Raw genomic sequence first — 23769 nt, forward strand, 5'->3', positions numbered from 1 at the left:
AAACAAAGGTATGAGCGCTGGCTGAATTAACTTCATTTTTATTAATATCTCTAACATCTACTGCAGTCAGATCCACTCGTGTTCACTCGGAAGGAATCACTCACATTTTCTGTGCACTTGTAATGACACTTAAAGGATGTTAAGAGGCTAAAAAGCAGGCTTACTACTTGCCCCATTGAAGTCAATAGGGTGCAAATTTTAAAAATAGAATAACTCGGTGTAGGCAACACCGATTTTTGTCGTTGTTCTCTGTATTGACAGCACTCCAAATGTACAAAAAAATGAGCTCAATGTTAAAATTGACCGGAGTTCTCCTTTAACCCCACAGAAATGTGCAATGTACACAGTGCAGCCACACTGCTGTAGTTATACAGTGGTTGTTATGTCACCTATAATGCATGACACAGCTTGTCGTGTTTGTTTTTGAACATACCATATGGCATAGTCCGATCCGTTGGCAGCAATGCCTGATGTTTTGATGTCATCATGTTCCGGCATTCATTAATCTTGTTCCCACACCTTTCTGGGAAATAAAAGCTAGCTGCTTCAGCTGGGGATTTTGCCAAACAATATAACTTGGCAGTGACATGCTAAAACTACAAGAAATCTCAAAAGGCAAACTTTTGCTTTTTGTTTTCGTTTTCGTTTCATTGCTTAAGGCTGCTATAGTATAGATTTTTTTAATCAAAATAAATAGGATGTACTTCCTGTGTGACTCCACCATTCGGCCTTTTGTCTTGTTGTTCGTCATCATCATTGTCAAACACATTACTCGCGTAGTCTTGCTAAATAGCTGGTCAGATTCTTCGGTGTAAAGCTTTTTATAGAATGCAAATTTATTATAGTCAATTAATGACTCATTTAGACACTATTCATGTCGAAAGAAGAAATGGCAATCACAAAGTTTTAAAGTATTGTCAGAATTTGTTTATATCAAAATGTGATAAACAACACATACTGATTTATAAGTGCATGCAGAGACATGCATAAAGATGATCTTGTTACTCCCTTTCATAGTTTCGTTCTGTAGGTGATAAAGGATTCGTGGGAGTTGAGTTTTGTTATGGTACCTGCCTCTAAACATTATTCTCATAAGTCATGAGTGATTGGCATGTGGTGCACCCTTTTAACAATAATGTGGATTTGTTACATGCCTGAAGGAGAATTTGACGAACCAAGCGCATATTGAACCGAAGTAAACATTCAAATCATATCTTAATACAAACGAGTCAGTTTATCCCTTTGGTGCATTGCAAGACATTTAAAATGTTGCACTGTTGGTTTAACTTATGTTCACACAATCAGCTGCAACACATATGGCAGGTTGTGTATTTAAGAACATAAAGTGTTTTAGTACATTCTGTATTGTCAAGTGTGTGTGTGTGTGTATCAATGCATGTTTGTTTGAGGTATGTCTTGTCATTTTAATTGCCCACTTTTTAGTCACATGTGGTGGTGTTTATTTATGCTGGACACTTTTAAACTGATTTATGGCATAGCACACTTTGGCGTATCATTTAACCAAGATTTATGAGAGTATGTGATGCTATGTTGGTAAATGAGTTTGCTTGGCAGGTTCAAATGTTTGCACTGATGTGTTTTTTTCCCTTTTTCTCAGCGATGTTATTAAGTGTGCAAATATTTTTGTCCTATAGTCTCCAGTTGGTCACATAACCATTTTAATGATTAGTAAGCATGTCACTGCCATTTATGAACTGTGTCCCACTGGATGTATTAAATTGATCAAAAGTGTCAGTAAAGACTTATTTCAGTTCATTTCTGTTCTTTTAAACTTTCTATTCATCAAATAATCCTGAATTACAGTTTCCACAAAAAATATTAAGGGCGTTATTTTAACGATCTGAAACGCAAGTATCAAACGTGAAACGCAAGTAAGTTTCTGGGCGAAATCTAAAATGGCTCTATATCTACATTACTCATAGGTGTGGTTTGGGCGTAACGTGAAGTAAACCAATCAGAGCGTCATCTCACATTCCCTTTAAGAGCAGGCGCGCTTGTTCCATGGCGGATTGCTATTATAACGGCGGATTTGCCGGGCGCGCGCCAGGAGCGGTTCACAGCCGAGGAGACCGACGTTCTCGTCAGGGCCGTAAAAGACAGAGAAGTGACGTTGTATGGGGATGGGAGAAACCCACCCAAATTATCTGTGTAGATGAGAGAAGCAAAGTGTATGCGCGTTGTGGAGGTAAAAGTCTGCTGCGCGTCAGGTGCAAAATAGAAATGATACATGCGTCGGTGTACAAAGTCAATTGCGCTGGGTGCAAGATAGGGCATTGTCAACATTGACAGAAATTAGAAATGTTTCTTGTGCACCAAATCAGCATATTAGAAAGATTTCTGAAAGATTATGTGACACCCTAATGTATACATTAGATTATACATTTTAAAATATTTAAATAAAAAAACTGTTATTTTAAAGTGTAATAATATTTCACAATAGATAGATAGATAGATATATAGATAGATAGATAGATAGATATATAGATAGATAGATAGATAGATAGATAGATAGATAGATAGATAGATTATTTATTTGTCATTGTAACTGGTACAACGAAATTAAGTACAGTCCTTGTCAAGTGCCAAACATCTAAAAATACAAAAATACTACTACTACATTAATACTAAAAACACATAGGAGACACACTCATACAGACATCCACATTTAAAAACAGGGCACCTACTGTTACTGTATTTTTGAGGAAGTAAATGCCACCTTGGTGAGCATAAGAGAGTTCTTTCGAAAAACATTTGAAATACTGACCCTTAACCTGAATGCTAGAGTGAGTTTATTAATAACTACTGTACAAACCAACTATAGCTCCAATTGAGTGACAGTTTAATTTTAGACTAAATTTGCCACCCTGTTTTTATGTTGTCTATTTTAGTTTGGTGTTTTTATTACTGGAAAATATCTATTAAAAACAACGTACATACTGGGTTTTAAACTGTATTTATGTCCCAAATTGGTAAAAAAATGGCAAACCTCACATAATATTTTAGTTAGTTTAAGCACCTGAGGTTGACAATCAACATTTTCTGAAGGTTGAATGCACTTCCTTTCACCATTTGTTGAAAATCTATCTTTGAAAAAATCTATCTATCTATCATTGAAAAATTCCACGTATTTCATACATGTGCTAATGATTCACTTCTGTCATTTCAAGACACTGATGCTTGTCATTTTTTTTTTAGAATAGTAGTGAACAATGTTCCAGAGGACTGCTGTCAGACACTCTAAATATTCTATAGAAACAGTACATTCCACAGGGACTTATATAACATATTCAAACAGTTGTTTTTCCTTGATCCCCTTATCAAAAGGCCTACTCTTCTCTCTGTTTCAAGCAAAAAGAGGTCATGATGTGAGCAGTGGGCTGGACGTCTGAGACGTTACGTCACCATGGATTCAGACAAGAACATTCTGTTCTGAGGTCAAAACACCAATCCTAAAACATGCCCAAACAGAACCCTGGCCTTACGTAATGTCACGATGTAATGCTTTTGACATGGACACTGATGCAGATGGAAATGACAGGTCAAACAAAAGCAGACTACACCTAATTTATAGACTCAACCCAAATACCTCAAAACATACGTGTACGTGTCCCATTGAGATGTACTGTTCCTACACTAATTGGGTCAAACAAGTCAAACTGGACTATTTTTTGTACTCATTGCATAATGTTTCTCTACACCCAACGTTGGACACAAGGAAAGAGTTTTTTACCCACTATTTCTATCTGATGTTCATTTGATTCATCATTTCCTCTGACCAAGTCTTGCCTCTTATTTTAGTGGCGTGTGGTCTGCATTCCAGATGCCTGTAGGGAGGGGGGGTGGGGGTGTATGGGATATGTAACACCCCCACAAACCTCACTTCCCAGCAGCGGCGTGTTTTCACATTCCGATACTGTGAGATCATTTTCCACTGAAGCCCTCAGAATAATGTCTGTATTCAGTGGCCCTAACAACAACGCCCTTCATATGGTACCAATCACACAGCCTACGATAGAGCCTTTGAGCTCTGTACCGCAGCACAACAACAACAACAACAACAAACAGACTCCACTCTGTAAACGCTGTACTAATATCAATGCAATATTGTCTGGGGGCGCTTTGATTTCTTCTGTGAATGAGCGTGTCCCTTCTCAGTTTCACAAATGTTTTTAGTATTCTACAGAGACTGCAGGAGGGAGAGAGGGAGAAAGAAACAGGGAACACTAAAGCCAGACATCAAAGAAAAAAAGAAACCAAACACCATTCTGAGCACAAAGCTCTCATTGACGGCATCAGCATTCTTTCTTAAAAACCGAAACCTGTTCTTTCTCGACACAGAAATTCTGGAATCAGCTGTTTTATGATTCTAGGACTTTTTGTACAACTTCATGTTCTGAGTCAAAAAATCGTTGTAATCTGGCAGAGAGAAGCTTTACATCTGCATTCCATTTCCATATCTCGGAGGAATGTCCCGGAATTACCATCTTCCTTATTCCTTATGGCTGAAACAATGCTAGCACACCTCTTTGTAAATAACCTTCAGCGTGGGAGGAATTGAATGCATGCCACCGTCAAAACAAACCTACTTGCTTTATGGTTTAACACACCAAGTGTTTAAATTAAAGCGTTTAAAGAATGTAAACTTTGTTGTTAGGATGGGGTTTGTGGGTGTGCATGTGTCTTACCTTTGGTTTTCAAATGAATGTAAATGGGTTGAGAAGGAATGACATTGAATGTTTGCTCAGAACACACACTGCAGCTTTGTTCCAAGGACAGTTGTGTTCTGTCAGTGCTGCATTCATTATGTTCCACGACTAGCAAAAGTGTATTGTCAATGTTAAATTCAGAGATTAAAAAATACCACAAGCACCATTTTGGTATTACATACTTTAAATAAACCTATTCTGTTAAAGTCCCTGCATGTTGGCCATCAAAGGAAATTTGGATATAGGAATTCTCATGTGTGTGTGTGTGTGTGTGGGTGGATGAAAGAGAGAGAGAGATCTGCGTGGGTGGCCTTTCATAGACGTGTACTTTAACCTTTCCCACACCAGGAAAGGGAAAACAAGTACAGAACCATGGCATTCACATGATCTTGACCTCTACCTGCAAGTTTATTTTAATCATTGCCAAGATACCATTAATTAAGGTATTTTAACTTTCTAGCCCTGTAATGAGTACCTCTTATCTCATTTAAAGGAAGGCAGTTTGACAAAGTGTTGTTGTTTTGTACTGAATTGAGTTTCCCAGCACGGAAAACTGTTTCCTTTCTCTGTTTTTCCCCATGGACTTTTACAAAAAATTTAAATCATTAAATTGGTTCGGCCTTGGTATTTCCCCCTCAACTCCTCAAAGGTAAAGTCCCCAGACATTGTATTGATGATTTTCATCTTCAATTTGATTAAAATATTTTGCCTTTAAAAGGTCTGTGGCATTTCGTTGTTTGGCAGCAATTCCGTATCATGTATTAAAAAATAACCAGAGCATTTTGGCTAATCTGAAGTATGTCCCACATTTATCCTGCAGTGGTATACAAACAGACTTTTAAAGGATCGATTAGTGAGCGACACAGTTCTGCAAAACTTAGAATCAGTCTCTTTCAGTGTAACATGCATTGCTATTCTATACCTGGGTATGATGAAGGCATTTTTGAAACATCTTGAGTTTTTTAAAACTGGTTCATGACATGTTGAAAGGCAAAATGAGAATGTTGCTTTCGTTTGTGTTTAATATCCTACAGCAGAAATATTTTAAAAATGTTATCTGGTTTCATCGATATTTTGTACAAATGAGTAAGCAAATGACATTGCCAATTAATATTGATATATGAGTTATTAAGTTCACAACATTTGACAAAGTGCACTAAACAGTTTTCAGAGGTCAAAAGTTCTCTTATTTAACATTCATAATTAGTTTTTTTTTAATGCTCAACACCATCGTCAAGCATAAATATCCACTTTGTCACATAAATAGACAGATAAAATAGTGTTTATTTATTAATTTTTTTCAACTATTTATAGAAACATATTGCTGACCCTTGAATGCTAATGATCCGTGAACACAACTTTAATAACAAGGAGAACAGCGATCACTATCACACCTTTTCACAGATTATTAATTTTGATCGGTTTTTATGTATATATATGTTTCAGGTTATGTCCGACATTAAATTATATAATTTGGTAAATGCTGCTTTTTGTGAGTGCAGATTTTTCAACATTATTTTTTAACTCTTTATCCAGTTGGCTAATAGCTAGCATAAGTAATGGGAAAATGATCATGGCGAATCATTGGTGAAAATGTGTGGGAAAACTACATAACTACGTATTTCATAGAATATAGTTTCCTGGTGTCATTTGACTAAGCCGTTTGACATCTGGTGTCACAAAGTTTATGAAAATGAGCTTGAATAATCATTCCCAGCCTAACACGAGGGTACTTTAGTTCAGACGTCCTCACTCGACCTCTGTCTCCACCTGGTGGCCGTGCGATGAATCTCATCAGTTCTATTAGTTTGGTCTGGAAATAGATCTCTACATCGATTACTCTCTTAATGCCACATTAGACTAGTGAGTCTAACGTTTATTCTGTCATGCAGGCATGATCTGATAATAATTCGAAAACATTCAATTTATTAACCTGATGATACAGTAATATTTTGCTTTGCTCTACAGATTTGAGTCCTATCCTGAAATCTGGTCTCAATTTAACCCTGCTCAATTTGAAATTGTCATGTCATTCATTTTATTATAAATACGTATCTTATTGTCTTTACATATCTGATTGATAGTGAAATATATATTTAGGTGTCAGGATGAGTTTAGCTTTCAGCAGGGCTCCTCGAAAGACTGCGGGAAACCGCATGTCCAGACTGCTGGATGCAGAAGAGGAGGATGAGTTCTACAAGACCACCTATGGAGGATTTCACGACGTGAGTGATGAAACATCACCTGGTCGGCTTGTCGTGGGCTTGTGTTGACATTTTTACGCAACTGTAATACATTTATACTTGTATGACTTATTTCTGTGAGAATGTGCACTGTCACCCTGATTTTTATTGTCTTGAGACTGTCAGGAGATCATTATCCCATGACTCTCTGGAGTCATCGTTCTTTTATCTATTCCGCCTATGCTAAAAATACACAACAAGTTTAACTTATAACATACAGTATATAATACATATATGTATTTTTGTATATAATTTGGGGACATTTCAAATATTTCGCCTTAGTTATTTTTTGTCAATGTATTGTATGGAGATTTTCACAATATATATTCTCTCATATATTGTATAGAGCTTTTCACAACATACTATAAAGCAGCTTTAAAGGGATAGTTCACCCAAAAATGAAAATTCTGTCAGTAATTACTCACCCTCATGTTGTTCCAACCCCGTAAGACTTTCGTTCATCTTCGGAACACAAATTAAGATATTTTTGATGAAATCTGAGAGCTGTCTCACTCCTTCATAGGCTTCTTAAGGGATTGAAACTTGCTGGCCCAGAATAGTTATTAAAGACATCGTTAAAATAGTCCAAGTGACTACAGTGGCTCAACCAAAGCGACGAGAATACTTTTTGTGTGCAAAAAACAAACAAAACTAACGACTTTATTCCACTATTCATTATGTTCTCCGTGGGCCTGAGTGTTTACTTAGTATAACTGCGCAGCGCGTCTGCGTTGTATGTCACACGCATCACACACATGACCAGCTAGACCAGCGTCGGCCAATAGTGAGCCTACGTGGTGACGTACAACACAGATGCGCTGCGCTGCATAATGAATAGTGGAATAAAGTCGTTAGTTTTGTTTGTTTTTTGCGCACAAAAAGTATTCTCGTCGCTTGATAAACATATGGTTGAGCCACTGTAGTCACTTGGACTATTTTAACGATGTCTTTAATAACTATTCTGGGCCAGCAAGTTTCAATCCCTTAAGAAGCCTATGGAGGAGTGAGACAGCTCTCAGATTTCATCAAAAATATCTTAATTTGTGTTCCGAAGATGAACGAAAGTCTTACGGGGTTGGAAAAACACGAGGGTGAGTAATTACTAACAGAATTTTCTTTTTTGGGTGAACTAATCCTTTAAAAAAAGTACAATAATTGGGCTGACATAACCCTCATTCGAGGGTGATCAGATGCTTACATTGACGGTTAATTCATTTAATAGAAATGTATTAGTCTTATAAATTAGATATTGTATTGGATAAATTATTCCAATTGAACGTAATCTATGCAGTAATATGTAGTCATTTGCACCTGTCTAGAGTCTAGAGTCCTCAAAACTTGATTTGTGCAGGAATCAGGTGATGAAGAGTATAAGGGTGACCTGTCTGAGACGGAAGATGAGGTGGACAGTGACTTTGACATTGATGAAGGGGATGAACCTGACAGCGAGCAGGAGGAGGACGGGCCACGTCGGAAGAGCAGAGTGGTGACCAAAGCCTATAAGGTATATGGGAGTTATTCAGATGACTGGGAATATAATGCACGCGTGTGTTGTATGGACTAGTTTTATGCTTCTTTGGCATCTTTTTTAGAAGCTAGAAATTGTATGGAAAAGAGTGACCAGTACATTCTGTACCTAAAGTAAATAATGACAAATCCCTTTTAATCCCAGATCCTTGTGTTTGTGTAGGAGCCCGTTAAAGTGGTGCGGCCGAAACCAAAACTACGGAAACTGGCTGAACTGCCCAGGAGGACAGACAAGACAAAGATCGACAAATACAACCCCCCTGAACTACAGGAGGACATCAGCAAGAGTGAGAGTCTTTCACTTTGTTCACGCGTGCACAAGTGACATAACCAAACATACACAGCCAACCTTTTTAATGATCAGTGTAAGTATATTCTATAATGTTTTCATTTGTTCTTCCCTTTAACAGAAAGAACAAGTCACTTCAGTTCATTGCTCAAAAAAATGTGTGGAGCTAAATCAATTAATCGGATTTTGTTGCATTGTGCGAACTGTTAAAGGTGATTTTGAATGCTTGAAATTTGACATTTGAATTTTTATGCAGTGATATACAAACAGTATTTGTTTTTACACATTCACCCTCCCTCCTTCTTAAGAAGTGAGTGACTGCCATAAAAAAAAGTTTCTGTAAAGAAAGTAAACATTATCACAACAACATTATTCAACAGGAAGTGAGTAAGATGTTAATGATAACAGATGTTTTCAAAAATAAAAATACATTTATTACCCTCTGGTTGCATATTTAATCTAAACTCATAAAACACAAACAGATTGTTTTGGTCATTGTTTTGGTTCATGTAAATTAGTTGATTTACAGTGCAATAAAATGTGTTTGTTGGCTACTAAAGATAAAAAAATCCATCAATAAGTTGTCAATGATAAAATTTTACATCCCTTTCTGGAAAGCCAACAATTTACTTACGTGTCAGCTACATTATAAACTGTTGGAGATAATAAACTGAGTGAATGTTAGTAAACATATCCAAATCAATTTCTGATGAGTTGTTTTTGTCTTAGACAGGAAGTCTGTACGTCAGTCCACGACCGAACACACACGGCTGACGTACCTGAGGCTGCAGGAGAGGCAGGTCGCTCCACGTCGAAGGAAGGGTACTAGACATGAGCGACCTTTGACCCAGGCTGAACTTTTGGCAGAAGCCAAGGTCACAGCAGAGATTAACCTTCGATCACTGGGTGAGGAATTGATAACTGATACTTTTGCAAATTGTTCTGTCTGTAAAACTTGAATGCTAATTGCTGTTTGTGATTTTTTTTCAGAAAACTATGAGCGTTTGGAGGCAGACAAGAAACGACAGGTTCATATGAAGCGTCAGTGTGTGGGTTCTGTTATCCGATATCACTCGGTGCTCATGCCCCTGGTGTCGGACGTCGCTCTTAAAGAGGAAAACGTGGATGTAGAGGGGTACTTTTACTGGTTCCTCATCTCTTTCTGAACGTCTTCATGCATACTTCTTTTGCTTTTTACTTTTTTTTTTTTTTTTTACTTCTCTTGCTTATTAGACTTAGACTTTCATTATCTTGGGTGGGGCGTACATTTTATCTAAGATCTATCTAATCTTTATATTGCCTGGCACTTAAAACTGGGCAGTGCTCTTATGTTTACAAATACTTTCATTCATTCATTTGACCTAAAAATACCTTCTTTTTTTTTTCTTCTTTTTTGAGGTGAACTCAGTCACTGAATTTTTTTCTCCATCTAATGTGTACATACATTATTTTAAACATTTTTCAGAAGTACTGTTGAGTTCTACATGTGTAAATCTTTTTTTATATTTAAACAAACATGTTAAACATGCTTAAAGTATAATATAAATAGAATAAACAATCAAAAAACAACTTTTAAAATGGGATGTACTGTATCATACATCATTCTATCAGAAACAAATTCAACTCTTAATTATAATTTTTTATGAAATTAGCGAAAAAATAAATACAGACATCATTGCTATGGTTATGGAAAATGTATTTATTTTTTATTTCCAAGGGAGACACTACAATTCATTTTCCTATACACATTCTAAATTCTAAAATTCTGTTAAAGTTTTCAATGAGTGCACCTTTTTATCTTTATATCTCTTATGTCTTTACATTTTTTTTATCGTTACCTCTCATTAACAGTTTGGACCAAGATGCCCTGCAGAATCCAGGCCCTCACCTTCCACAAGCTCTTTCCCAGTCAGTATCAACCCTTACTGCCCCACCTAGTGTCCTATCCACTAACACAGCTGCTGTAAACCCTGCCAAATGCTCCCGCACCTACATCACATTCAGTGATGATGAATCTTTCCTGCGTTTCTTTCCCCAGTCCCCAGCTCCTCGAATTCCTGTCCAGGAGGTCTGCCCTGTTACCCATAAGCCTGCGCTTTACAGAGACCCCATCACGGACATTCCATACGCTAATGTACAAGCCTTTAGGATAATCCGGGAGGCCTATAAAAAGTATGTGACTGCCCACGGCCTGCCCTGCACGGGCACAGCGACTCCAGCCGACACCACTGCAAAGAATCTGCGGCAGAAGATCATTATTAAACAAGGGATGTAGAAAAATACAGAAGATTGACATGTAGGAGGAGAGAGAGAAGAGAGGATCCTCCATCCATCCATCCATCCATCCATCCATCCATCCATCCATCCATCCATCCATCCATCCATCCATCCTTCCATCCATCCAAGTGTCCTTTTGTGACATACAGCCAGAGTATAAGTGCAATAAGCTTCATTGTTGTATGGAATGTGTAGTTTTTCTTTGCATAACAGTTTTATGCTTCTTCTTTTTTTAAATGCACTTTTTAATGTAATTATGTGGTGATATGTATTTATAATGTATTCATATTAGTAAAAACAGCAGTAATGATTGCTGTCCTGTAGCCTATTGAATGTCATTGTTATTTTTTATAATAAAAAAAAATTGGTCCATCTATAAAATTTGCTTATGTTGAAGAGAACCAACTTCTCATTACAGCCAATGTATAAACTTCGAAAAAATTGTCAACAGAGATAGCTGATCTTCAAATTCGAGTCTCTCTTACTTGCAATACCGCGTCTATACCCTAGAGGTCAGTCCTATCTACCAAAATGTAACACTTTTAATGAGTAAACCTGAGTTAATGAAACAGAACTCTCTCTCTCTCTCTCTCTCTCTCTCTCTCTCTCTCTCTCTCTCTCTCTCTCTCTCTCTCTCTCATAGTCACTAATCTCTCAAAGCCAAAATAATGAAATGCTGACCTCATGAAGAGTAACCCGTATCCCTGTCTCGGCTCCACCCAGAGAGCAGGCGAGTTATCGGGGGACAGACAGCGAAGAAGGGAGGGCTTAAGGGGGGGAAATACTACCGGGGAAGAAGGGGGAGAGCGAGGGGCTATTCTCTGATTTCAAACATACAGTGTCTGTACAGAAGATCCCAACAGCTCTGAGTCCTAGTGAGGGTAGGTAATCTGTGTCTGTGTGTCTCTTCTAGCAACAGAACCACATATTTATAAGCTTTTAAACTTCATAGGCTTATTTGTATGTCTATTTCAGTGTGCAATAAACGCATTGTTGCATTCAGCTTCTAATTGCATGAATTATTATTTGTATTGTGTTGAAGCAATCAGTTAATGGATATACCCAGTGAGTGGTTCGTGGTGTATTATTATTAGAGTACTGTTATCAGATTAGTTAGAGACTAGATCTATTTAGATTAGTTGGGTTAATTTTTATTTTTATGTTAGAGTAAGGCTTTGTGTTTTCCAGGGTCTCCCTGCATGCACCTGTTGATTTGAGGTTTTATCAAAACAATCTTTCTTTTATTGAAAATGTCTTGTTTAATGCCTGCTGATTGTCATCCTTCTATGTAATATAATTTTCTTATATATATATTTTTGTTTTTCAAACAGCCATTATTTTCCCAGCTGGCAGTGCTACTGCACACTGTAGCTTTGCAAGCAGAGAGGATTTATGCAGCTGGAAGTAGCTGACTTGTGAAGCTAAAATTAATCTGAGGTTGATTTGGAATTTTACACTTGGGTGGTTAGACTTGGTGAAGTCAACCTACAAATAGTGTGAAGTCTTATGAGCTGTGTGTCAGCTGGAAAATGCTCCCAATAAAAGAGTCTATGAATAAACTGTGAATCTGAATAAGAAGGTTGTTTGCTGCATGTCAGAAGAGTTCTGGACACTTTTTCTGGTGGATGATATGTATCTGATGTGTCAGTGCCCGATATTTGTTCTGCGTCCTTTTGAAGTACCAGAGGGGGAATTGGGTTTCTGAGACCGAACCAAAGTTTTTGCCATATGGACGATAATAACTTTGTGGCCTCTGGAAGGAGAGCAGTCAAAAGAGTCAGGTTGCTTTTGGAGATGCCTTCAGTCAGTTTGAAGGACAGATTTAAAGTTATTTGCCAAAATGTACAAGAAAAAAAAAATTAGAAACAAGAAAGGACTATAAATAAAGGTTCCAAAAGGCGGGTTTCACTACAGTTCAATAGAATAACCATTCTGATTTTCCCAAAGATCCTTTCAGTGAACAGTTCTTAAAATAATTTTGTTAAAATGTATTTCTTGGTGTGAAGAACCTTTTGTGCAATGGAAAGTTTCCATGGATGTTAAAGGTTCTCAAAGATGCTAATAAAGAATTTTATTTTCAAGAGTTTGGAAGTTCTGCCCACATTCCTAAAAACAAAGGTTCCATGAAGAACCTTTAACATCCACAGAACTTTCCATTGCATAAAAGGTTCTTTAGATTTTTTTCACACTATAGGAAAAAATGGTCCGTTTAAGAATTGTTCACTGAAATGTTCTTCTATGGCATCGCTGCAAAAAACAACAACAACAACAACAAAACTTTGGAACATTTATTTTAAAGTGTAGTTCTGTCAATATTGGTTTTCTGTCTGTCTTTTTGCATGAGTTTAATCACTTAAACAGTTAATCATTATAATAGTTATAATTTGAACACTATATTAAAACAACTTTAAAATGATATCTGTAACACACATATCAATTCAACAGAACAGTTACTTTACCAACTAAAATTAAATTGAATTAAAGAAATATTTTCTCCATTTGGAAATGTCAAATGTTAGCTGCTGCCTTGCAACAGTGAAATAACAAGGATTCCATGTTGAAGGACTAATTTAAAAGACCCTCTTCACAACCAGCGAGCCTAAACAGGTGAAACTCAGCTAATATTATTTAGGCTTGAGTTGGTGTCACTTAAGAGTTGAGAGAACAGGTGTGCGGAACTGGCAGACAGCCGCTTATTTTTCTTGCACAACACAAAAAAGATGACACCTGGTCAACAGAAGGCATGCTTTTGGCCTGTATGTTTATTGTAAGGCTGAAGAGACAATAGTTAATAGCTATTTATAATCCCTGAGCTGTCAATCTTGTAGACTGACAGGTTCCTGAAAGACTGGTGTCAGACGCATTGTCCATTTCTGAGGGCAAGGTCATTCAGAAGATAGTTAATGTCATTAACCTTTGTTAAAAACTGAGATTGAATTAAACTTAAGTTAGTTAGATATATTAATTCAGAGAAATGTATCTTCTGTAAAGTGCTTTGGTAGAATAGGTACAATTTAATATGTTCATAGACTCTTTACCATTAGTCCAGCTAAAGACAAATTAGTTAGTTATATATAACTAAATCTGAAAAACAATTCTGCTAATGATTAATAATTATTCTTCAAATGGGGTGAGGACTGAGTTTTGTGATGTAATGATTAGTAAACTTATACCACATGATTTAGTAAACTTGTATCACATGCATATGTGGTGGATTGATTGATGTCTACAATATTTTGTTTTTTTTCCTTCTGTTTTTAGCTCTCTGATCCTGTGTTTGTGTCACTGGCTTTACAAATTAGAGCCATGCTACTGTGGTCTAACACCTCTGATAGACAGACAACCACAAATGCACACCCAAAAAACAAACACAAAAACACTTTTTTTTAGATTCTTCCCATAATATAACATTAGTGCTCTATATAACTAATCTGCTTTACTATATTTATTTCATTATGTAGCAAGTATCAGGAGCGTATGTTCATGAAAGTGTGGAACATAACAGATCTGTGTGATTCATTGTGTGAAATTTAGCAGTAATGTTCATTAGCATATATTTAGATCATGACCTCGTTGGTCTCCAAATGGTTTTGCTACATGATTGTAAACATTGATCGCCGATCTTAAAAAAAGTAATTTGATTGGAAATATTTACATATCAAAAGCATTTGAAAGATTACAATCAAACGTTTTTGGAGAGCTTTAGCTTTTTTTTAAGTTAAGACAAATAAATTGTATCTAGATACGGATGGGTGAGTTTAGGTCTGTTACACAGCATGTTAGTCTGTATTGTCTGTAGTTTGTGTTGCAGATCTAGTTTGGGTGTGGTGGTCTGAAACTGTTGACTAGCCCATGACTCTATCAGCCTGTTTAACAGGCGGCCACCTTCACATGAGTGTGAGCCAGTGATAACTCCTCACAATTCTAACCTTCTCCTCCTTACTGTAACCCAAAACCCAAGCGTTACTGTTGAGGGACTAAAAATAGATAAGATTCTCTCTGTCTCTGTGCCCTGGAATCAAAAAGCAGTGAGTTGTATCCTCATGTCCCTTATGATCTTAGATGGTGTTGTCAGAAAGGCATATCTCTGTTCCCAAGTACACTGTACCCTCAGACCCCCAAAAGCTCTTCCTGTACACAAATGCTAGCCTTGTCCTTTTAATTCAGCTGGGCTTTGTGGCATTTAACAATGTAAGCGGTTCCCGATCGTGGACTTTCAGTGTCTGGCTCTTTTGGCCAGGCTGAAAGTGACTTGGACTGGAAATCAGGTTTCCCCATTCATTCTCAACTTCTACAGAAAGCTTTGAGGGACTGAATAAAGCAAGCAGCCATTCTTGTGCCTTATTTGCAAGCCAAATATATTAAAACTAGTTGTTTTTTGTGCAAGTTTCTGGCTTAAACTTTTATTTCTCTCTCAGGGCCCACTGTCTCTGGGCGAGCTGTGTGAATTGAGAGTACCAACAAGCATCAAGCATGTCTAAGAGCGATCCCCGAGACATTGACGAGGATGCCATCCTCAAAGGCCTCAGCGCAGAGGAGCTGGAGAAGCTGGATTATGAACTACAGGAGATGGACCCTGAGGTACTATGCCGTGCAACTCTTTAAATCATAGCTAGCTAGGTGTCGTTTGAGTATATTACAGACCTTTTGTATAAGCAATTAAAAGGTTTTGCCACATGCAACTGTTTGCAAGGTGACATCAGTTGTAGACGAGATGAGAAAATATATGACCAAAGAGAAAAACCCCACTGTTTTTCAACAACTCGGTAGTGCCATGTACATGGACTCTTGCATTGCAAATAAAGGTTTTTATTGACATCGATGGTTCCATGAAGAACCTTAAACATCCACGGAATCTTTCGATTGCACAAAAGGTTCTTTATAGTGGAGAAAGGTTCTTTGGGGAACCAAAAATGGTCCTTATATAGCTTTGCTGCAAAAAAAATTGCATTTTTAAGTGGATTACATATTTGAGTTCAGCCCACAAACTAATTTAAATCAATAAACAAATGAATAAATGAACAAACGTAACAAATTTTCGCAAAATAAGGTGAACCTCGAGACACAAGATTGCACCAGATGCTTTGCATAAAACAAGAAAAAAAAAGAGCCCGCGGTGTGATACGAAAGACATGAAACTAGCACTGTTTCAGCGGAACAATGGTCTGATATAAAGCAATGCTATGTGCAACAGCGAATATTCGGAAATATGTGACCGCTGAATGCAGTGTTTGATCAATCAGAGTCAAGTATTCCAGAGATCTGCAAAATAAATAAGCATAATTGCTGCTGAATTTGACAATGATTTGTCATGCATTTTTGTTTTGAAATTACATTTTGAAAATAAATTTTGTGTCCCATTGAAGAAAAAAAAAAAAAAGTCCTGCGATTTTGTAATGACATGGGGTGAGTAGATGATGACGGAATTTTCTGTTTAAAACCAATTATTCTATGTTAATAGGTGATTTCTGGTTGCAGAAATCATTTAAAACTTTTTTACATACACAAAGGGTTCAATTTAATTATTAAACATACTTTTTATTGAAGTTAAAATCCACTTAGCTCAAAATTTTACAGGAGCACACTTCATTTGTAAACAGCACACACATGCAGGAAAGTGTAGCAATGATGGTTTTAAAATTCACACACTTCTCTGGATCTTTCAGAATGACATGCTCCCAGCCGGTTACCGCCAGCGTGACCAGACCAAGAAAAGTCCCACAGGCCCCTTTGATCGCTTCGCCCTGATGGATTACCTGGAGAAGGAGGCCATTGAACACAAGGACAGAGATGATCTGGTACCCTTTACAGGGGAGAAGAGAGGTACCACCACCATCGGACAGATAGTAACATAACAGTTAACATAACATGACTTAGTAAACACACATGCTTTGAGATACTCAACTGACACGTGCATAGAGAATAAAGGCAGCTTCTTAATTATTAGAACATTTATTCATTTTAAATGATTATTTATTATAAGTATGTATCATTTTCTAATGACAATTTCATTATTAGTTTGTTCGTTTACATTCATTCTTAATTAGTATAGTGAGCATTTCTCTTTCTCTCTGTTGTCTGTAGGTAAAGCCTTTGTCCCTAAACCAGGGTCAGGACAAATCCCTGCGGAGGAACAGATCACTCTGGAACCCGAGCTGGAGGAAGCATTGAGGAATGCAACAGATGCTGAAATGTGTGACATTGCAGGTGGGCATCACATTTCTGCTCTGTTCCTGTTGTTTCTATTCACATGACATAAAACATCTTATGATATCAGGTCCAGAGTGCTCTAAAGATATGCATTACAACTCTTCTAAAACCAATCACTCGCTTTATAACCTGTAATGTCCTGTAACGGCTCTGACTGTAATCCAAATTTGGATCCTTGACTAAGGACTAGTCTTCTATTTGCTATTGTAAACAGCTGATCAAATACCCATTACATTTGTCGGTCAAACCCTTTCTAATTTCATCTGCTCTATTTGTACAATCAGTGTCTCGTATGACAATTTGTTTTTGAATATATATATAAAAGAACCAGCCTAGCTGACTTGTATGTGGATCTATGAATGTAGTAGGTCATGCACAGAATTATACCACGCAGTATCTATTTTCCCAAGCTCAGCAGCTCACCAAAATAAAATGACCAATGACCAACTAGTCAACGTGCAGAGATGGAGTGAAAATGTTTAGCTGCAAGTCGTCTGTAGGCTAGAAACACTCTGTGACGGTGTGTTGGCAGTATTTAACCAAACATAAATATCAGATATTTTACCGTAAGTGCAACATAAAATTTTTCTTGATGTAACATAGGCTACTAAAGTGATGGAAACCGGTCACTAGTCTAATGTCCTGGTGCTGGATGTGAGCACATAATAATAAGCCTTTGCCCTTAAGGGCGTTTAAAGCTGTGGCCGTAGCACACATGAGTTTTGGAGCGTGTCACTGGGTGCAGATTATCCAGCAGAGCCCCTCATTCAGAACACCGTTTTAATTCTGGAACACGTCCAGTTCAGGATTAAACTGTCAATAGGGGTTTGCCTTTGGTGATTTTATGGATGAGTCTGCTTTTGCTGTGATGCAGCTAACTAGAGATTGTACAGACACAGATAGCTGTAATATTCCATTTTTTAAGGGGTCATGAATTGAGAAATCAAATTTTCCTTGATCTTTTGACATATAAGAGGTCATTATACTGTAAAAATATCCTTGAAATATCAGAACTCAAAATTTCCTTGTTAGTCCAAAAACAGCTTTTACTAAAACCAAGCTCCCTAAATAACTTGTTTCGGATTTTGTCTCAGTATGGTGTAATAAAGCAACGAAAGACCGCCTCTACAGAAGAAAATCAACACCTACTTCTACATCATTGCCTCTTTAGCCCCGCCCACCGATTTGCACGTCACGTAGTAGTAAATACGAGAGAGATGCAAACATAGGATTACTCCAGCAACAAAACCATAGAGATGACTCTGAGGATTACAAGACATTTTGCAGTGCCAAGTTGTGGAAAAACAGTCTATGCATTGCCTTTCTTGTGATCCTAAGCGTGGGATCGCGTTTTTGCCATGTGTCACTATTGCTTTGTCTGTTACAGATTGTTTAATATGTTCTCTCTTTACTTTCATTTGACTGAAAATGATGAACGATGCATATAAGAACAACAGTGCGATAAACTATGCTACATTCATTCATAATTAGTTTACACTAAACACCGCAATTTGTGGTAACTCCAAGTAGCCCACTTAAAGGTGCATTAAGCAACTTTTCATGTTAAAAATACCCGTTTTTCTAACCCATACATGCTTAAACAATTGCCTGATGGGCTGAATGAGCCCTTCTATGATCACTGCGATTGCCTCTATAATCCTGTACAGTAAAATAAATAAGAGGGATTCGGGTCGGAATCGACTGGGCGTGACGTCATGCGCGTTCACGCTCACCTGGTTATGTCTGGCAGGTTTGTGTATTCGCTGCCATTATCCGCATCAGCGAAGACAACTCGAGCGACTTTTGCAAAAGTAGAAGATGGATTCAAAGAGACCGGCTTCTAGTTCATCCCAAACCCCAACGCAAACTCCATGTAACCGCGTGCACAACTCTGGTTGCAGTTTCGTGTGTCGCCAGAAGGGGGCATAGTTCTGCAAAAACTCAGAGACTTGCGCAATGCACCTTTAAACTTTATTTGGTAAAACCAAGACTTTTAAAGCATATGTAATACGCATAAATGTGTAATGCTATGTAATGAGATAAACACATTTCTGTAGCATATTCGTTGTAGGTTCGGTGTAGGTTTGTGGATTTTCTTCTGATTCTGGATCAGACTCTGGCTCAAACATGAATGGTGAACATCAAAAGTTGAGGCACGACCCTTCAAAATGGAGTGTTTAAAAAGAGAGGGTAAAAAAAAGGATAGAAAATAGCCTATTACTTCTGAATTAGGATGTTTTCGATGTAAAAATCTTACTAACCTTATAGGCAGACCTCAAAGAACATTATAGGCCTATATATAAACGCACTTTTTGACCCCTTTAATTGTGCTGGTGGTTTTAATCTGGCTATTGTATCTGAAAATGGCATTCAGAGCTGTAGTATAAAGGTGAGGTCTGGTCTATCACCCAATATCAATTTTCATCTGCTATTGCCTCACTGTTTTTGTTCACTAGTCCAGCCAGTCTGCTAATTGAAACATGGAGAGGGAGTTTTTAATGGTGGGTTTACTGGTTAGTCAGCGCCACCTGCTGTTCAACACAGTTCTCTGCAGTGCAGTTTAAATTATTTGTGCCAGTGTTTCTCACAAGCTATTCCACGAAAATATGATCTATAATTATATTTCAAAAAACATTAGTAATTTATTAAACATGTACTTATAATTATTATTATTTTTAAAGTAAATTTCTTTTTTATTATATTAAAATAATTATTTAAAATGAAATGATTAATTATGATATCATTTTAAATTATTAATTATAATTACTATTTATACATTTATCATTAAATCAAATATAAATGATTTATTAATTTTTATCTTCAACATATTATTATATTCAATTTTGTATTTATTTTATATTAAATATGAATAAATTGTATTATTTTATGTAATATTATTCATATAAATGTATTGCAAATGTACTATATATATATATATATATATATATATATATATATATATATATATATATATATATATATATATATATATATATTGATTGATTAGTATTATTATGTTTTTATTAAAACATATTTATATATTCACTGGCATCCTATTACAATACCCTGAGAGTATTGTATATTTAAATCATCTACTAATGAGATGCTTATATCTTCACAGCCATCCTGGGGATGTACACGCTCATGAGCAACAAGCAATATTATGATGCCCTGAACACCACTGGCAAGATTGCAAACACAGAAGGCATCAACAGTATGTATACATACAACACATTTAACACTAAACTATTTAATGTCAACTGAAAGTTTTATATTTGAGTTTTTTTTTTATTCACTGAATGTCGCTGATATATTCACAGTAGGAACTTCTGTATCATTAGCTGGTTGGTCAATTCTCTTTTAGGTGTGGTGAAACCAGATGTGTATAAGATCTATCCTGACGAGCCTCCAAATGACACAGATGTGGAGGACACTCTCCGACGCATCCAGAAAAACGACAGCAGCCTGGAGGAGGTCAACCTCAACAACATCCCGGTAAACATGCTAACAGTACTGACATCTCAATAAGCACAATTATAATCACATTACAGGCTTGACAAAACATTAATATTATAAACAGATTGCTCACTTACACTCTAAGTATTTGTTTCCTTCGAAAACTTCTGATTAATTACCTAAATTAATCATAAGAATTGATGCATTTCTCTGCTTGAGCGGAATGCTGATATTAATGAGTGTTTATGTTGATTGTAGGACATTCCCATCCCAACCCTGAAAGAGATTTTTGAGGCGATGAAGCGCAACACACATGTGCAAATCCTCAGCATCGCTGGGACACGCAGTAATGACCCTGTGGCCTTTGTAAGTCCTGAAGCCTGCAATTCTGATGTTGTTTCATTCACTCATTCCTTTGCTTTCAATCTCATATTATTCTTCCACATACTAGTCTGAAAATATATTTCAAAATATTTTAACTGTGTCTTGATCAAATAAATTCTTAGTCTGGTTAAAGTTTTGTAGTTTTAAAATGCCATAAATAAAAGTAAAAACTTTTTGAACAATTTATTGTAACTAATCAGTTTAGTCATGTACAGTACCAAAAAATTTAAAGAGTGAATACTTTTTTCAACAAGGATGCATTAAATTGATCAAAAGTGACAGTAAATGCATTTATAATGTTACAAAAGATTTCTATTTCAAGTAAATGCTGTTTACTTGACCTTTCAAATCATCAGTTAATCCTCGAAACATGTATCCCTGTTTCTACAAAAACATTATTTTTAACATTGATAATAATAAGAAATGTTTCTTGAGCAGCTAATCAGCATATTAGAATGAATTCTGAAGGATCATGTGACACTGAAGACTGGAGTAATGATGCTGAAAATGCAGTGTTGACATCACAGGAATAACATTTAAAAAATAAATGAAAATAACCTTTCACATGATTAATGATTTTACTGTATTTTTTGATTCAAGCCTTGGTGAGCATAAGAACAAAAACATTAAAACATCTTATCGACCTCAAACTTTTGTAGTGTATTTTTCTTGGCTAATGAATCGTTTTTTTAAATATTCTTCATAAAGTCATTGCTCAAATCTGTCTTCATCTGTATGTACTATGGAAATGATGTTCAGTCGACATCAGTTGTGTCTCTTGATCTTTTCTTGCGAGTCAGGCTGTAGCTGAGATGTTACAGTCCAACACCACCCTGCAGAGCCTCAACATCGAGTCCAACTTCATTACTGCACAAGGCATGATGGCCGTCACCAAGGCACTGAGAGAGAACTCCACCCTGACTGAGATTAAGATTGACAACCAAGTAAGAGGCTAAAATACTCCTGCCAAAAACATCCGATGGCATGTTTGTTTAAATCGTAAAACTAAATGGTTCATGCGCACTCCTACAGAGACAGAAACTGGGCGACTCAGTTGAGATGGAGATTGCATCCATGTTGGAGAATAACCCCAGCATCATAAAGATTGGCTATCACTTCACTCAGCAGGGCCCGCGTGCAAGAGCCGCCATAGCAATCACCAGAAACAATGACATCCGTGAGTCTGTTCTCATATTATTTTCTGGAATATTGCAGTTTGTACTTGTCTGCAGCTGAAACAGGAACATTGTTTTATTCATTATTGTTTCTACATTGAACTTTTTTGTATTCACCCCATATCCAGTTCGTCAGCAGAGAGTAAGATGAAAAGAAGATGGAGTTTAGTTCATCTAGGAGGTATCAAAGTTCTCCATGTGCACTCTTGGAGTCCTACAGACACTTCAGCAACAGCCATGACAACAGCGGCCATTGTGGATATCATTATCGCCAGCTTTTTGTGGATTTCATCAAATCAAAATCTCTGATCTAATAAAATTGACCTGCTCTTTAATACCTCAGTTTGTAAACTTGAAAAGACACTAGTTACTCAGTTCATTTTCTGCTAATATGGTGCTCCCGGCAAAGTTTTTTTTGTAAATATTTCAAATAAAATATTACAATCTATATTGTCTAATCAGACTTCAAAGTTTTATTAAATTACAAAAGCATAATTTAATTCAGGTTTGTTCTATCAAAGCACTGACATACACTAAGGTTCTAAAGTTTGGGGTCAGTATGATTTTTTTTTTAAAGAAAATATTATTCAGCAAGGATGCATTAAACTGTTCACAAGTGACAGTGAAGACATTTTTACGTTACAGACATTTTTTATTGCAAATAAATGCTGTTCTTTTGAACTTTCTAATCAAAGAATTCTGAAAAAAAAATTTTTAATTGATAGCAAAGGCATTTATAATGTTACAAAAGATTTCTATTTAAATGCTGTTTGTTTGAACTTTCTAATCATCAGTTAATCCTCAAAACATGTATCACTGTTTCCACAAAAATATTAAGCAGCACAACTGTTTTCAACGTTGATAATAATAAGAAAATGTTTGAGCACCAAATCAGCATATTAAAATGACTTATTAAAAGGATCATGTGACACTGAAGACCGAGCAATTCAGTGAAAATTTAGCTTTGCCATCACAGGAATACATTGCATTTTAAAATATATTAAGATAGAAACATTTTTTAAATAGTAATATTTCTAATTTTTTTCTGAATTTTTGATCAAAGGCAGCCTTGGTGAGATTTCTTTTAAAAAAAAGTGGGAAGTGTAAACACGTAGTACATTCTCAAAGCAGATGCTCTCAACAGACTCACTGTAAAAAACAGCTTCATTAACATTTGAAGATCTGGACTCTGTTAAAATATAGATTAGATTTAGATTATGCATTATTAAATTAATAGAGGATTGAGATAAAATGATGCACGAGTCATTTCATGACTTTTATATGATTAACCTGTGCAAATGATGACCCAAACCGAGAGGCACAAAACAAATGGAACTATTCAATATCCCACGGCAGAGCTTCCTGCCCCCCCTCCACTAACCTATTTATACACGTAGAGCACCCAGTCATGAAACCCTGGCTGATGGCTTTGAGTTACAAAGCTCCAAATATATACCGCCTTCCTCGAGGAGATTTACGCT

General features: G+C 36.5%; 3 protein-coding genes across 3 annotated transcripts in view; 2 read left to right on the plus strand and 1 right to left on the minus strand.

The window, feature by feature from the left end:
- hormad1 (HORMA domain containing 1) overlaps nucleotides 1-4970 on the minus strand; it is a 37233-nt gene extending 32263 nt beyond the window's left edge. The window contains exon 1 of the mRNA XM_084384717.1: nucleotides 4707-4970. The gene's annotated coding sequence lies outside the window, so the exon portion shown is untranslated. The remainder of the gene's footprint in view (nucleotides 1-4706) is intronic.
- Nucleotides 4971-6607: 1637 nt separating this feature from the next.
- vps72b (vacuolar protein sorting 72 homolog b) lies at nucleotides 6608-11372 on the plus strand. Its single transcript, XM_084385973.1, has 6 exons — nucleotides 6608-6952; nucleotides 8322-8474; nucleotides 8661-8784; nucleotides 9516-9692; nucleotides 9777-9921; nucleotides 10638-11372. The coding sequence occupies exons 1-6, from the start codon at nucleotides 6836-6838 to the stop codon at nucleotides 11059-11061; spliced, it is 1140 nt and encodes a 379-aa protein (XP_084242099.1). The 5' UTR covers nucleotides 6608-6835; the 3' UTR covers nucleotides 11062-11372.
- Nucleotides 11373-11784: 412 nt separating this feature from the next.
- On the plus strand, nucleotides 11785-22623 carry tmod4 (tropomodulin 4 (muscle)). The gene is made up of 10 exons (XM_084385407.1): nucleotides 11785-11944; nucleotides 15482-15644; nucleotides 16730-16886; nucleotides 17148-17270; nucleotides 20395-20487; nucleotides 20638-20768; nucleotides 20988-21095; nucleotides 21914-22057; nucleotides 22146-22290; nucleotides 22417-22623. The coding sequence occupies exons 2-10, from the start codon at nucleotides 15537-15539 to the stop codon at nucleotides 22437-22439; spliced, it is 1032 nt and encodes a 343-aa protein (XP_084241533.1). The 5' UTR covers nucleotides 11785-11944; nucleotides 15482-15536; the 3' UTR covers nucleotides 22440-22623.
- The last annotated feature ends 1146 nt before the right edge of the window (nucleotides 22624-23769 follow it).

Source organism: Rutilus rutilus (assembly GCF_951802725.1).
Source record: "Rutilus rutilus genome assembly, chromosome: 17".
In the NCBI taxonomy this organism is placed as follows: domain Eukaryota; kingdom Metazoa; phylum Chordata; class Actinopteri; order Cypriniformes; family Leuciscidae; genus Rutilus; species Rutilus rutilus.

Bases quoted from the DNA above. Each gene is read 5' to 3' on its own strand.
- vps72b (XM_084385973.1), top strand. From the start codon at position 6,836: ATGAGTTTAGCTTTCAGCAGGGCTCCTCGAAAGACTGCGGGAAACCGC. The intron at 6,953-8,321 runs GTGAGTGATGAA...TGATTTGTGCAG, and splicing joins CCTATGGAGGATTTCACGAC to GAATCAGGTGATGAAGAGTA. The intron at 8,475-8,660 runs GTATATGGGAGT...GTGTTTGTGTAG, and splicing joins TGGTGACCAAAGCCTATAAG to GAGCCCGTTAAAGTGGTGCG.
- tmod4 (XM_084385407.1), top strand. From the start codon at position 15,537: ATGTCTAAGAGCGATCCCCGAGACATTGACGAGGATGCCATCCTCAAA. The intron at 22,058-22,145 runs GTAAGAGGCTAA...GCACTCCTACAG, and splicing joins AGATTAAGATTGACAACCAA to AGACAGAAACTGGGCGACTC. The intron at 22,291-22,416 runs GTGAGTCTGTTC...CCCCATATCCAG, and splicing joins CACCAGAAACAATGACATCC to TTCGTCAGCAGAGAGTAAGA.